We start from the raw sequence: 15518 nt of genomic DNA, 5'->3' as shown, positions 1-15518 counted from the left end.
CTGGAAAACACAACACAATGAACACACACAGCCCAGTGCCTGGAAAACACAACACAATGAACACACACAGCCCAGTGTCTCTTACAACAAGGGTCTTCACCATTTTTCAGGCCAAGGACCCCCTAGCTGAGAGAGAGATGAAGCAGGGACCCCCTACTCTATATTGTATACAATTGTGTTTCAGATTAAACTAATTTTTTTTACTTGGTCTGCTCCATTTTCCCCTCGACACCTATACCTCTGTACCAAAATCTCCCCAGAATAGGGATGCTAGGGTTCAAGTGGTTAATATAAAAAAATAAATATCATGTCACACAAAGATTTGGCGGACCCCCTGTAGTAACTCTGAGGACCCCCTAGGGGTCCCGGACCCCCTGTTGAAGAGCCCTGTCATACAAGCTTTGTGTGGTTAAACACTAAAGACATCTTGTGCATCAAGGACGTGCATAATTTGGCCCATATGTATTAGTATTGTGTGCATGCTTTGTACGGCGCTTTATACAAGTTAATTAGGCTATTTGTTGAGTTGAATTGTCGGGGAGGCAAAGCATTAGGTTTGCTAAATAAAAACACAAATATCTGTCAAACATCGACCCATAAAAACAACCGATGATTGGACTCATCCATTCACTGATTGGACTCATCCATTCACTGATTGGACTGATCCATTCACTGATTGGACTCATCCATTCACTGATTGGACTCATCCATTCACTGATTGGACTCATCCATTCACTGATTGGACTGATCCATTCACTGATTGGACTCATCCATTCACTGATTGGACTGATCCATTCACTGATTGGACTCATCCATTCACTGATTGCCAATATATCCGTTCCATGGCCCAGGCCTAACACACACTCAGACCCTCTTATAGACCAGCCTGATCTCCAGAGATCTCCGTAACATTGCACGGATCCAGTGCACGTCATTCCGTGCATAGTTGCCTAGAAACCCTGAAATTCCGTGCATATGTACGGCGAGTCCCACGGTGGGCGTAACCAGTCGCAACCCGGAAAAACCCGGAAGCAGAGCAGTCCCCACAACAAAATTTACGATTCTGTGCCTATCGGTACATAACTCAAACGGCGCTGAGTAGTCTCAAGGGAACGTCGCAACGTTCGGGACGGCAACTCGCTCGCTTTAGCTCGCTCGGTGGCCCCTTACGTGGCGACAATTCCCTTGAGACTGCGCGCCTCCGAAATGGTTTAGTCACATTGGGGGAGATGCGAGGCGGCAATGCACGGAATTTTGGGTTTTCCAGTTGTCTATGCACGGAATTTCAAAAACGTTCAAAGAGAACGTTTCCTCTGGAGATCGGGTTGTATAGACAGTTGTATAGACGTCAGGTGTGCACACACACACACACACATGGAGGGAGGTAGAAAGGTCAGGATGAAGGTCAAAGGCCTCACCCAGATGTCCTGCTTCTCATTGATGGGGAAGTTGGAGTAGAGGTCGATCATCTCTGGAGTTCTGTAGGCTGGAGTGGTGTTCCTCGTGATCTGTGAGACGCACACAAAAAAACCTTCAGAACCCAAGATATCATGATCTGAAGATGTGCTGCTCCATTCACTCCTTGTTTAACTTATTACTGAAAAAGGCTGTATCTCGGCTCCTGAGCACTTTTTTTTTTACTATGTATTTTTGTCCCAGACATGTTATTATCAACATCAGACAATTAATGGTCGAGATGACCTCGTTGACATTTCTGAAACCACACAGTGCAACCCTCAGTGATTAGCACCCATCAGGGGATCGATTACACTGCAGATAAATATTCTGTGAACACTTGAAAATCTAAGATACATTGAAAAATCTGTGGCACTGGGACAGGGCTTTCACCAACTAGTCGACTAGTATAACTATTAGTCGAATATATATGTTATTTTAATTTGTTTTAATGCCATAGTAATGGCCCATCTTACTATTATTATTATCCTCCTGACTTGATTTTTTATCAAAAGGGGGTCTTTTGTAAAAAAAATATGTAATGTAAATGTCGACTACTACTGGGTCAAATTAATCGACCTGTAAAAATCTCTAGTCGTGAAAGCCCTACACCTACCACATAGCCAGAAATAATTCTGTCACTCAATGTGTTAATGTTACATAAAGTTATTTCCCGTCACCTGAGGCAGCAGTCACGCAACGTGTTGTGTGTGAGCTTGTAGATCAGCTCCTTTGTAATGACCTACAGTTGTCACAAGCCATCGATCGATAAAGGAATGAGCGAATGAAAGGTGCTCGTGTGTGTGTGTGTGTGTGTGTGTGTGTGTGTGTGTGTGTGTGTGTGTGTGTGTGTGTGTGTGTGTGTAATTAAGTGGTATCTGTAATGAACCTGACTTCCTGGCTCTCTGGTGGTTAATTTGATCACATGGGTTCTGGTTTGTGTCCTCCAAGGTGACGTCAACCTGTCACCATGTCCCCTTCATTACCTCCAGCACCATGTCTCTGTCCCCTTCATTACCTACAGCACCATGTCTCTGTCCTCTACATTACCTACAGCACCATGTCTCTGTCCTCTACATTACCTACAGCACCATGTCTCTGCCCTCTACATTACCTACAGCACCATGTCTCTGCCCTCTACATTACCTACAGCACCATGTCTCTGTCCTCTACATTACCTACAGCACCATGTCTCTGCCCTCTACATTACCTACAGCACCATGTCTCTGTCCTCTACATTACCTACAGCACCATGTCTCTGTCCCTTCATTACCTACAGCACCATGTCTCTGTCCCTTCATTACCTACAGCACCATGTCTCTGTCCCTTCATTACCTACAGCACCATGTCTCTGCCCTCTACATTACCTACAGCACCATGTCTCTGTCCTCTACATTACCTACAGCACCATGTCTCTGTCCTCTACATTACCTACAGCACCATGTCTCTGTCCCCTTCATTACCTACAGCACCATGTCTCTGTCCTCTTCATTACCTACAGCACCATGTCTCTGTCCCCTTCATTACCTACAGCACCATGTCTCTGTCCCCTTCATTACCTACAGCACCATGTCTCTGCCCTCTACATTACCTACAGCACCATGTCTCTGCCCTCTACATTACCTACAGCACCATGTCTCTGTCCTCTACATTACCTACAGCACCATGTCTCTGTCCCCTTCATTACCTACAGCACCATGTCTCTGTCCCCTTCATTACCTACAGCACCATGTCTCTGTCCTCTTCATTAACTACAGCACCATGTCTCTGTCCCTTCATTACCTACAGCACCATGTCTCTGTCTACTTCATTACCTACAGCTCTCTGTCCCCTTCATTACCTACAGCACCATGTCTCTGTCCTCTTCATTACCTACAGCACCATGTCTCTGTCCTCTTCATTACCTACAGCACCATGTCTCTGTCCCTTCATTACCTACAGCACCATGTCTCTGTCCTCTTCATTACCTACAGCACCATGTCTCTGTCCCTTCATTACCTACAGCACCATGTCTCTGTCCTCTACATTACCTACAGCACCATGTCTCTGTCCCTTCATTACCTACAGCACCATGTCTCTGTCCCTTCATTACCTACAGCACCATGTCTCTGCCCTCTACATTACCTACAGCACCATGTCTCTGTCCTCTACATTACCTACAGCACCATGTCTCTGTCCCTTCATTACCTACAGCACCATGTCTCTGTCCTCTACATTACCTACAGCACCATGTCTCTGTCCTCTACATTACCTACAGCACCATGTCTCTGTCCCTTCATTACCTCCAGCACCATGTCTCTGTCCTCTACATTACCTACAGCACCATGTCTCTGTCCCTTCATTACCTACAGCACCATGTCTCTGTCCTCTACATTACCTACAGCACCATGTCTCTGTCCCTTCATTACCTACAGCACCATGTCTCTGTCCTCTACATTACCTACAGCACCATGTCTCTGTCCCTTCATTACCTACAGCACCATGTCTCTGTCCTCTACATTACCTACAGCACCATGTCTCTGTCCCTTCATTACCTACAGCACCATGTCTCTGTCCTCTACATTACCTACAGCACCATGTCTCTGTCCTCTACATTACCTACAGCACCATGTCTCTGTCCCTTCATTACCTACAGCACCATGTCTCTGTCCCCTTCATTACCTACAGCACCATGTCTCTGTCCTCTTCATTACCTACAGCACCATGTCTCTGTCCCCTTCATTACCTACAGCACCATGTCTCTGTCCTCTTCATTACCTACAGCACCATGTCTCTGTCCCCTTCATTACCTACAGCACCATGTCTCTGTCCTCTACATTACCTACAGCACCATGTCTCTGTCCCTTCATTACCTACAGCACCATGTCTCTGTCCTCTTCATTACCTACAGCACCATGTCTCTGTCCTCTACATTACCTACAGCACCATGTCTCTGTCCTCTACATTACCTACAGCACCATGTCTCTGTCCTCTTCATTACCTACAGCACCATGTCTCTGTCCTCTACATTACCTACAGCACCATGTCTCTGTCCTCTTCATTACCTACAGCACCATGTCTCTGTCCTCTACATTACCTACAGCACCATGTCTCTGTCCCCTACATGTCTCTGTCCCCTTCATTACCTACAGCACCATGTCTCTGTCCTCTTCATTACCTACAGCACCATGTCTCTGTCCTCTTCATTACCTACAGCACCATGTCTCTGTCCCCTACATGTCTCTGTCCCCTTCATTACCTACAGCACCATGTCTCTGTCCTCTACATTACCTACAGCACCATGTCTCTGTCCTCTTCATTACCTACAGCACCATGTCTCTGTCCCTTCATTACCTACAGCACCATGTCTCTGTCCTCTTCATTACCTACAGCACCATGTCTCTGTCCTCTACATTACCTACAGCACCATGTCTCTGTCCTCTACATTACCTACAGCACCATGTCTCTGTCCTCTTCATTACCTACAGCACCATGTCTCTGTCCCCTTCATTACCTACAGCACCATGTCTCTGTCCTCTACATTACCTACAGCACCATGTCTCTGTCCTCTACATTACCTACAGCACCATGTCTCTGTCCTCTACATTACCTACAGCACCATGTCTCTGTCCTCTTCATTACCTACAGCACCATGTCTCTGTCCCCTTCATTACCTACAGCACCATGTCTCTGTCCTCTACATTACCTACAGCACCATGTCTCTGTCCTCTACATTACCTACAGCACCATGTCTCTGTCCTCTACATTACCTACAGCACCATGTCTCTGTCCTCTTCATTACCTACAGCACCATGTCTCTGTCCCCTTCATTACCTACAGCACTATGTCTCTGTCCTCTACATTACCTACAGCACCATGTCTCTGTCCTCTACATTACCTACAGCACCATGTCTCTGTCCTCTACATTACCTACAGCACCATGTCTCTGTCTCCTTCATTACCTCCAGCACCATGTCTCTGTCCTCTACATTACCTACAGCACCATGTCTCTGTCCCCTTCATTACCTACAGCACCATGTCTCTGTCCTCTACATTACCTACAGCACCATGTCTCTGTCCTCTACATTACCTACAGCACCATGTCTCTGTCCTCTACATTACCTACAGCACCATGTCTCTGTCTCCTTCATTACCTCCAGCACCATGTCTCTGTCCTCTACATTACCTACAGCACCATGTCTCTGTCCCCTTCATTACCTACAGCACCATGTCTCTGTCCCCTTCATTACCTACAGCACTATGTCTCTGTCCTCTACATTACCTACAGCACCATGTCTCTGTCCTCTACATTACCTACAGCACCATGTCTCTGTCCTCTTCATTACCTACAGCACCATGTCTCTGTCCCCTTCATTACCTACAGCACTATGTCTCTGTCCTCTACATTACCTACAGCACCATGTCTCTGTCCTCTACATTACCTACAGCACCATGTCTCTGTCCTCTACATTACCTACAGCACCATGTCTCTGTCTCCTTCATTACCTACAGCACCATGTCTCTGTCCCCTTCATTACCTCCAGCACCATGTCTCTGTCCTCTTCATTACCTACAGCACCATGTCTCTGTCCCCTTCATTACCTACAGCACTATGTCTCTGTCCTCTACATTACCTACAGCACCATGTCTCTGTCCTCTACATTACCTACAGCACCATGTCTCTGTCCCCTTCATTACCTACAGCACCATGTCTCTGTCCCCTTCATTACCTACAGCACCATGTCTCTGTCCTCTACATTACCTACAGCACCATGTCTCTGTCCTCTACATTACCTACAGCACCATGTCTCTGTCCCCTTCATTACCTACAGCACTATGTCTCTGTCCTCTACATTACCTACAGCACCATGTCTCTGTCTCCTTCATTACCTACAGCACTATGTCTCTGTCCTCTACATTACCTACAGCACCATGTCTCTGTCCCCTTCATTACCTACAGCACCATGTCTCTGTCCTCTTCATTACCTACAGCACCATGTCTCTGTCCTCTTCATTACCTACAGCACCATGTCTCTGTCCTCTACATTACCTACAGCACCATGTCTCTGTCCCCTTCATTACCTACAGCACTATGTCTCTGTCCTCTACATTACCTACAGCACCATGTCTCTGTCTCCTTCATTACCTACAGCACCATGTCTCTGTCCTCTACATTACCTACAGCACCATGTCTCTGTCCTCTACATTACCTACAGCACCATGTCTCTGTCCCCTTCATTACCTACAGCACCATGTCTCTGTCCCCTTCATTACCTACAGCACCATGTCTCTGTCCTCTACATTACCTACAGCACCATGTCTCTGTCCTCTACATTACCTACAGCACCATGTCTCTGTCCCCTTCATTACCTACAGCACCATGTCTCTGTCCCCTTCATTACCTACAGCACCATGTCTCTGTCCTCTTCATTACCTACAGCACCATGTCTCTGTCCTCTTCATTACCTACAGCACCATGTCTCTGTCCTCTTCATTACCTACAGCACCATGTCTCTGTCCTCTTCATTACCTACAGCACCATGTCTCTGTCCCCTTCATTACCTACAGCACCATGTCTCTGTCCTCTTCATTACCTACAGCACCATGTCTCTGTCCTCTTCATTACCTACAGCACCATGTCTCTGTCCTCTTCATTACCTACAGCACCATGTCTCTGTCCTCTTCATTACCTACAGCACCATGTCTCTGTCCCCTTCATTACCTACAGCACCATGTCTCTGTCTCCTTCATTACCTACAGCACCATGTCTCTGTCTCCTTCATGTCTCTGTCCCTTCATTACCTACAGCACCATGTCTCTGTCCCTTCATTACCTACAGCACCATGTCTCTGTCCCTTCATTACCTACAGCACCATGTCTCTGTCTCCTTCATTACCTACAGCACCATGTCTCTGTCTCCTTCATGTCTCTGTCCCTTCATTACCTACAGCACCATGTCTCTGTCTCCTTCATTACCTACAGCACCATGTCTCTGTCTCCTTCATGTCTCTGTCTCCTTCATTACCTACAGCACCATGTCTCTGTCTCCTTCATGTCTCTGTCCCTTCATTACCTACAGCACCATGTCTCTGTCCCTTCATTACCTACAGCACCATGTCTCTGTCCCTTCATTACCTACAGCACCATGTCTCTGTCTCCTTCATGTCTCTGTCTCCTTCATTACCTACAGCACCATGTCTCTGTCTCCTTCATGTCTCTGTCCCTTCATTACCTACAGCACCATGTCTCTGTCCCTTCATTACCTACAGCACCATGTCTCTGTCTCCTTCATTACCTACAGCACCATGTCTCTGTCCCCTTCATTACCTACAGCACCATGTCTCTGTCCCCTTCATTACGGATCCATGTGTTACTCTCAGTGTTTACAGACCCGTAAGGGTCCATTTGGTATCAATCATTTAGCTGGAGTCTCCCCCTAATTTTGTGTGTACGAGACTGTGTGAGACTGTGCGCACATGTGTGTTATGTTCTTTTCTCTCCTGTCCGTCCGTCTGTGTGTGTGTGTGTCTGTGAACAGCTCATCTCTGACACCGTTAGACAGATCAGTGTGAACCTCTCTCTCTGTGTGTGTGTGTGTGTGTGTGTGTGTGTGTGTGTGTGTGTGTGTGTACCTCATCCTCCACCATGGACCTCTTGTGAGCAGACCAGCTGTAGTCAGGATAGTGGGCCAGTGTGGTGGCGCTGCCAAAGTCACACAGCTTGATGGTCCCCTGGCTGCTGATCAACAGGTTCTCCATCTGCAACACACACACACACACTATTAACACAAAATATTTTCCGTGATCACCATCCTCACAGTGATCCCCTCATTACACACACAGGAGTCTCGTAGAATCGTGGAAAGAAAATAATCCGATCGCGGTAATCTGTTCCATAATTGCAGTCAGTTGAAAAAAACATGTTTCACCAATAATAAAAGTACACAGGAGCCGAGATACATGATTTTTAAGTAATAAGTTAACCAGGGAGTGAATGGAGCAGTAAATCTTTGGATAGCGATATCTCTGGTTCTGTGTGGAATTTTTCAACAAAAAAACAAAAGTTTTTATTTTGAAAAGACGGACATGTCAGTCTTTGGCGTTAAACGGGTGTATTTTAAAAGACGGACATGTCAGTCTTTGGCGTTAAACGGGTGTATTTTAAAAGACGGACATGTCAGTCTTTGGCGTTAAACGGGTGTATTTTAAAAGACGGACATGTCAGTCTTTGGCGTTAAACGGGTGTATTTTAAAAGACGGACATGTCCGTTTTTGGCAGGTAATGTGTTAACCACTTCAGAGCTCTTCACGGGTCCAAAATGACGAACCCTAATGGACCCGTGAATTATGTTCTGAGACCCGACTGGTTCTGAGTTGTTGTTTTTTTGTGCAAATGACAAAACCCCTGACCGGGATGGACCCGGTGAAATTAGTTCTGAGATCTAAGGGGACCCGACATTCTTTTTTAGAAGACGGACCCGGACCCTCGAGGTCTTGTTCCGATTAATACAGACCCGAGCTATTATTTTATGGACCCCACATACCGTAGCTAACAATGCCTTTCTAACAGGTTAGATGTTCGTTATATTCCATAATGACACCTAGCACAGGGGTCTTCAACAGGGGGTCCGGGACCCCTAGGGGGTCCTCAGAGTTACTATAGGGGGTCCGCCAAATATTTGTGTGATTTTTTGTGTTTTTATTTTCACATAAAGAATCCCTATGAGAACTTTAGCCAAAAATAGCAGATCTACAAGCTCACAACGCCTCGCGCTGCGAGGCGTTGTGAGCTTGTAGATCTGCTATTTTTGGCAAAGAGGTAGAGGGAAAAAAGAGCAGACCGTGTACGCAAAAAAAAGTTGAATTTGAAACACAATTGTATACAATATAGAGGAGGTCCCTGCTTCATCTCTCTCTCAGCTAGGGGGTCCTTGGGCTGAAAACGTTGAAGACCCCTGACCTAGCAGCTTACAATCAGAAACAATCACATTGAATGTCTTGGTATGTCTCAGGTCATGGTGTGTTTCTCTTGTGGGACAGATGAATAGAAACCGAGTAAACGACCCCCTAGGGGTCCCGACCCACAGGTTGAGAACCACAGACTTAGCAGCAGTTCATTCACTCACTCACCACGCTGGGCAAGACCTGGGATGTTGGTTGTCTAGGAAGTTGACAACCGGAAATGGTTGAATTTGGCGGAAGTACCGCCCAAGGAGATGACGTTGATGCTTTACAACTCTTGTTAACGTTCTCCGTGAATGAAACGAGTGTTGTGATTGGTCAAAAAATATAGTTTCCGGGGGAAACGGAAATCCTGTCCACTCAGGACACTCGCTCTTCGCAGATGAGTGAGGCTGGGACCGAGGTTACTCACTCATTCATTTATCCAGTCACCCCCCCCCCCTCCCTGATAGGTTGACCATGTGACCATGTGACCATGTGACCTACCTTGAGGTCTCTGTGTATGATTGGAGGTTTCTGTTTGTGCATGTGCTGAACCGCACGACATGATTGGTAGAAGATCTTCAGCACCGTGTCACATGACATGGGCGCCCTCTGCTCCACCCGCTTTATGTAGTCTACCAGCTGACCTGCAAGAAGATACACACTGTTACTACACACTGTTACTGCACACTGTTACTACACACTGTTACTACACACTACACACTGTTACTACACACTGTTAATACACACTGTTACTACACACTGTTACTACACACTGTTACTACACACTGTTACTACACACTTTTAATACACACTGTTAATACACACTGTTAATACACACTGTTAATACACACTGTTGATACACACTGTTGATACACACTACACACTGTTGATACACACTGTTAATACACACTATTAATACACACTGTTGATACACACTGTTAATACACACTGTTAATACACACTGTTAATACACACTGTTAATACACACTGTTACTACACACTGTTAATACACACTGTTAATACACACTGTTAATACACACTAATAATGACCTGGGAGGGAACAATACACACTATTAACACATTGGGTGCCAAAACCGGGAATCTCGTTGAAATCAATGTTTCTGTTGTTTTTGTTTTTTTCCACAAGGGGGGAGGGGGGGGGCTAGCACAGCTCTGGGATCACCCACGGTGACTCTGAGAAGGAAGGGACAGATGGATCACCGTGCCAAAAAACCTGGCTCCCGTCCGCTCCCATTCTATCTCCTTGCAAAAATAACTTTTTACAGTGGGGGGAAACGAGTCATTTTCGATCCCAGATCACTCCGCCATGGTGACTGGCGTGAGAGATGTTATTGTTCCAGGCGTTAGCCAGGACCATCCACCATCGTGCACGCATATATTGTTTACAATCGGGTGCTCGCCATGGAGTCTGCAGCTGTAAACAGCGTAGCGTTACAAACGGTGAGATCTCTGGCACTCAACGTCACTTTTTTAATACAACTCTGGCACCGAATGTGTTAATACCTGGGAGGGAACAATACACACTATTAATACACACTATTAACACACTATTAATGACCTGGGAGGGAACGATACAGGGCTGAGACATGGACCCTCACAGCAAAGCAGGAAAATGGAGTCTACACAAGGCTACAAATGGCACTAGGTGTCACATGGACGGACCACATCAGAAACGTGGACCTCTACGGGGGCCACAATTATCTTATCTTACTATTTTACTACTATATAATTGACAAAAGCTCAGAAAGTTCGTCCGGGATAAGCAAGCACAGGATCACTCCATTTGCCCCGAAACCTGCCACAGACTGTTGATCAGAGCTATGGCTATGTTTTAGGCATCTTACCCCACCTCCTTACCCCACCTCCTTACCCCACCTCCTTACCCCACCTCCTTACCCAACCTCCATCTGTGATCAGACTCTATGTTTTAGGCATCTTACCCCACCTCCATCTGTGATCAGACTCTATGTTTTAGGCATCTTACCCCACCTCCATCTGTGATCAGACTCTATGTTTTAGGCATCTTACCCCACCTCCATCTGTGATCAGACTCTATGTTTTAGACATCTTACCCCACCTCCATCTGTGATCAGACTATGTTTTAGACATCTTACCCCACCTCCATCTGTGATCAGACTCTATGTTTTAGACATCTTACCCCACCTCCATCTGTGATCAGACTCTATGTTTTAGACATCTTACCCCACCTCCATCTGTGATCAGACTCTATGTTTTAGACATCTTACCCCACCTCCATCTGTGATCAGACTATGTTTTAGACATCTTACCCCACCTCCATCTGTGATCAGACTCTATGTTTTAGGCATCTTACCCCACCTCCATCTGTGATCAGACTCTATGTTTTAGACATCTTACCCCACCTCCATCTGTGATCAGACTCTATGTTTTAGGCATCTTACCCCACCTCCATCTGTGATCAGACTCTATGTTTTAGGCATCTTACCCCACCTCCATCTGTGATCAGACTCTATGTTTTAGGCATCTTACCCCACCTCCATCTGTGATCAGACTCTATGTTTTAGACATCTTACCCCACCTCCATCTGTGATCAGACTCTATGTTTTAGACATCTTACCCAACCTCCATCTGTGATCAGACTCTATGTTTTAGACATCTTACCCAACCTCCATCTGTGATCAGACTATGTTTTAGACATCTTACCCCACCTCCATCTGTGATCAGACTCTATGTTTTAGACATCTTACCCAACCTCCATCTGTGATCAGACTATGTTTTAGACATCTTACCCCACCTCCATCTGTGATCAGACTATGTTTTAGACATCTTACCCCACCTCCATCAGTGATCAGACTCTATGTTTTAGACATCTTACCCCACCTCCATCTGTGATCAGACTATGTTTTAGACATCTTACCCCACCTCCATCTGTGATCAGACTATGTTTTAGACATCTTACCCCACCTCCATCTGTGATCAGACTATGTTTTAGACATCTTACCCCACCTCCATCTGTGATCAGACTATGTTTTAGACATCTTACCCCACCTCCATCAGTGATCAGACTATGTTTTAGGCATCTTACCCCACCTCCATCAGTGATCAGACTCTATGTTTTAGGCATCTTACCCCACCTCCATCTGTGATCAGACTCTATGTTTTAAGCATCTTACCCCACCTCCATCTGTGATCAGACTATGTTTTAGGCATCTTACCCCACCTCCATCTGTGATCAGACTCTATGTTTTAGACATCTTACCCCACCTCCATCTGTGATCAGACTCTATGTTTTAGACATCTTACCCAACCTCCATCTGTGATCAGACTATGTTTTAGGCATCTTACCCCACCTCCATCTGTGATCAGACTCTATGTTTTAGACATCTTACCCCACCTCCATCTGTGATCAGACTCTATGTTTTAGACATCTTACCCCACCTCCATCTGTGATCAGACTATGTTTTAGACATCTTACCTCACCTCCATCTGTGATCAGACTCTATGTTTTAGGCATCTTACCCCACCTCCATCTGTGATCAGACTCTATGTTTTAGACATCTTACCCCACCTCCATCTGTGATCAGACTATGTTTTAGACATCTTACCCCACCTCCATCTGTGATCAGACTCTATGTTTTAGACATCTTACCCCACCTCCATCTGTGATCAGACTCTATGTTTTAGACATCTTACCCCACCTCCATCTGTGATCAGACTCTATGTTTTAGGCATCTTACCCCACCTCCATCTGTGATCAGACTATGTTTTAGACATCTTACCCCACCTCCATCTGTGATCAGACTCTATGTTTTAGACATCTTACCCCACCTCCATCAGTGATCAGACTCTATGTTTTAGACATCTTACCCCACCTCCATCTGTGATCAGACTCTATGTTTTAGACATCTTACCCCACCTCCATCTGTGATCAGACTCTATGTTTTAGACATCTTACCCCACCTCCATCTGTGATCAGACTCTATGTTTTAGACATCTTACCCCACCTCCATCTGTGATCAGACTCTATGTTTTAGTCATCTTACCCCACCTCCATCTGTGATCAGACTCTATGTTTTAGTCATCTTACCCCACCTCCATCTGTGATCAGACTCTATGTTTTAGACATCTTACCCCACCTCCATCTGTGATCAGACTCTATGTTTTAGACATCTTACCCCACCTCCATCTGTGATCAGACTCTATGTTTTAGTCATCTTACCCCACCTCCATCTGTGATCAGACTCTATGTTTTAGACATCTTACCCCACCTCCATCAGTGATCAGACTCTATGTTTTAGACATCTTACCCCACCTCCATCTGTGATCAGACTATGTTTTAGGCATCTTACCCCACCTCCATCTGTGATCAGACTCTATGTTTTAGACATCTTACCCCACCTCCATCTGTGATCAGACTCTATGTTTTAGACATCTTACCCCACCTCCATCTGTGATCAGACTCTATGTTTTAGACATCTTACCCCACCTCCATCTGTGATCAGACTCTCGGCTTGATCGATTCTCTGATTTGCCTATCAGACCCTCAGCCTGATATGGCAGGTTGCCATAGCAACCATATACAGTAAGTTTGACCTCTTTATCACAATTGAGGCAAACTCAAAGAGTGGCGGTGCACTAGCAGACATACCTGACCCACAGAAGGAGCCACTCTGCGTCACTCTGTGTCAATCCATGCTACATGGACCCTGTGGGACAGCCAACCCTAACAGCCCCTGCATGGTCAATAACAGCTTCCCTAAAGACTTCTGTGACAACACTCGACTGCCTCATGATGGCCATGGGACTAGAGGTTAGGGCCGCAAAGCAAAGCGGGGAGGGAGGAGAGGAGAGGAGAGGAGCCGAGAGGAGAGGAGAGGAGAGGAGAGGAGAGGAGAGGAGAGGAGAGGAGAGGAGAGGAGAGGAGAGGAGAGGCCAGAGGGGCCGGTCTTCGCATGACGTGTGTGCAGAGTGACCAGGCCAATGCTGTCTGGACCAACCTGGGATCGGGCCTAGATGTGGTCATGGTAATTGAAAGAAGACTTTAAACTAGCGACTGAAAGCATTAAGTATTTCCGAATATTATTTTGAAAACGGTTAGTAGGGGCAGCCCTGTTTAACCCAATATCCACACACACCCCTCATGGATATAATAACAGGCGTAGCGTACCGTACCTTTACACAGCTCATCTAGTCTCATATCTATATGATATAATAACAGACGTACTGTACCTTTACACAGCTCATCTAGTCTCATATCTATATGATATAATAACAGGCGTAGCGTACTGTACCTTTACACAGCTCATCTAGTCTCATATCTATATGATATAATAACAGGCGTAGCGTACCGTACCTTTACACAGCTCATATAACAGGCGTAGCGTACCGTACCTTTACACAGCTCATATAACAGGCGTAGCGTACCGTACCGTACCTTTACACAGCTCATATAACAGGCGTAGCGTACCGTACCGTACCTTTACACAGCTCATATAACAGGCGTAGCGTACCGTACCGTACCTTTACACAGCTCGGTGAGGATGAGGAACTCGGCCTGTCCCGTGTCAGACTCCTCCTTGCTGATGGAGGCGGCTGAGCTGAACTGGACCACGTTGGGATGACCCGACAGCTTCTTCTACAACCAGCAGGTCAAGGGTCACTAGTTCACTGACTGCTTCACAAACTGGGGGTCCTTAACCCCTTTAGACCCATTTAGACCCACTTAGAGCCACTTAGACCCATTTAGACCCACTTAGACCCACTTAGAGCCACTTAGAGCCACTTAGACCCATTTAGACCCAAGGCCCATTTTAAAAACGCCTTCTAAATCCTACGTTTTCAGAAAAACTTCTTATTTTTTATTCATTATTTTTTTTTTATTATTCCTGTTGCTATATACACATAGCAACATCTAAAATGACACAGACTTCAAACCACCATCCTTTTCTATGGCAGTCGCTATAAGCTTGTAGATCTGCTATTTTTAAAGTTCTTGAAAATGTGTGCAAATCTTTGAATATATATATTTTTAAAGCGAACATTTGTAACTCAAATCTTTGTTTCTGGGGGGTCCCTGGAACAAAACATTTTGAGATGGGGGTCCCTGGAACAACACATTTTGAGATGGGGGTCCCTGGA

At 45.8% G+C, this 15518-nt stretch overlaps 1 protein-coding gene across 1 annotated transcript in view; it reads right to left on the bottom strand.

The window, feature by feature from the left end:
• Window positions 1-15518, bottom strand: part of gak (cyclin G associated kinase) — an 86937-nt gene that overhangs the window by 55043 nt on the left and 16376 nt on the right. The window contains 4 exon segments of the mRNA XM_080433955.1: window positions 1419-1508; window positions 8067-8192; window positions 9882-10024; window positions 14901-15015. Of these exon segments, the coding sequence (XP_080290081.1) occupies window positions 1419-1508; window positions 8067-8192; window positions 9882-10024; window positions 14901-15015 (474 nt within the window).

The sequence above is a fragment of the Gymnoscopelus braueri genome, assembly GCF_963280865.1.
Source record: "Gymnoscopelus braueri genome assembly, chromosome: 7".
NCBI classification, from domain to species: domain Eukaryota; kingdom Metazoa; phylum Chordata; class Actinopteri; order Myctophiformes; family Myctophidae; genus Gymnoscopelus; species Gymnoscopelus braueri.
Note: the sequence above shows the minus strand (reverse complement) of the source record. Positions and strands in the feature narration are given on the sequence as shown.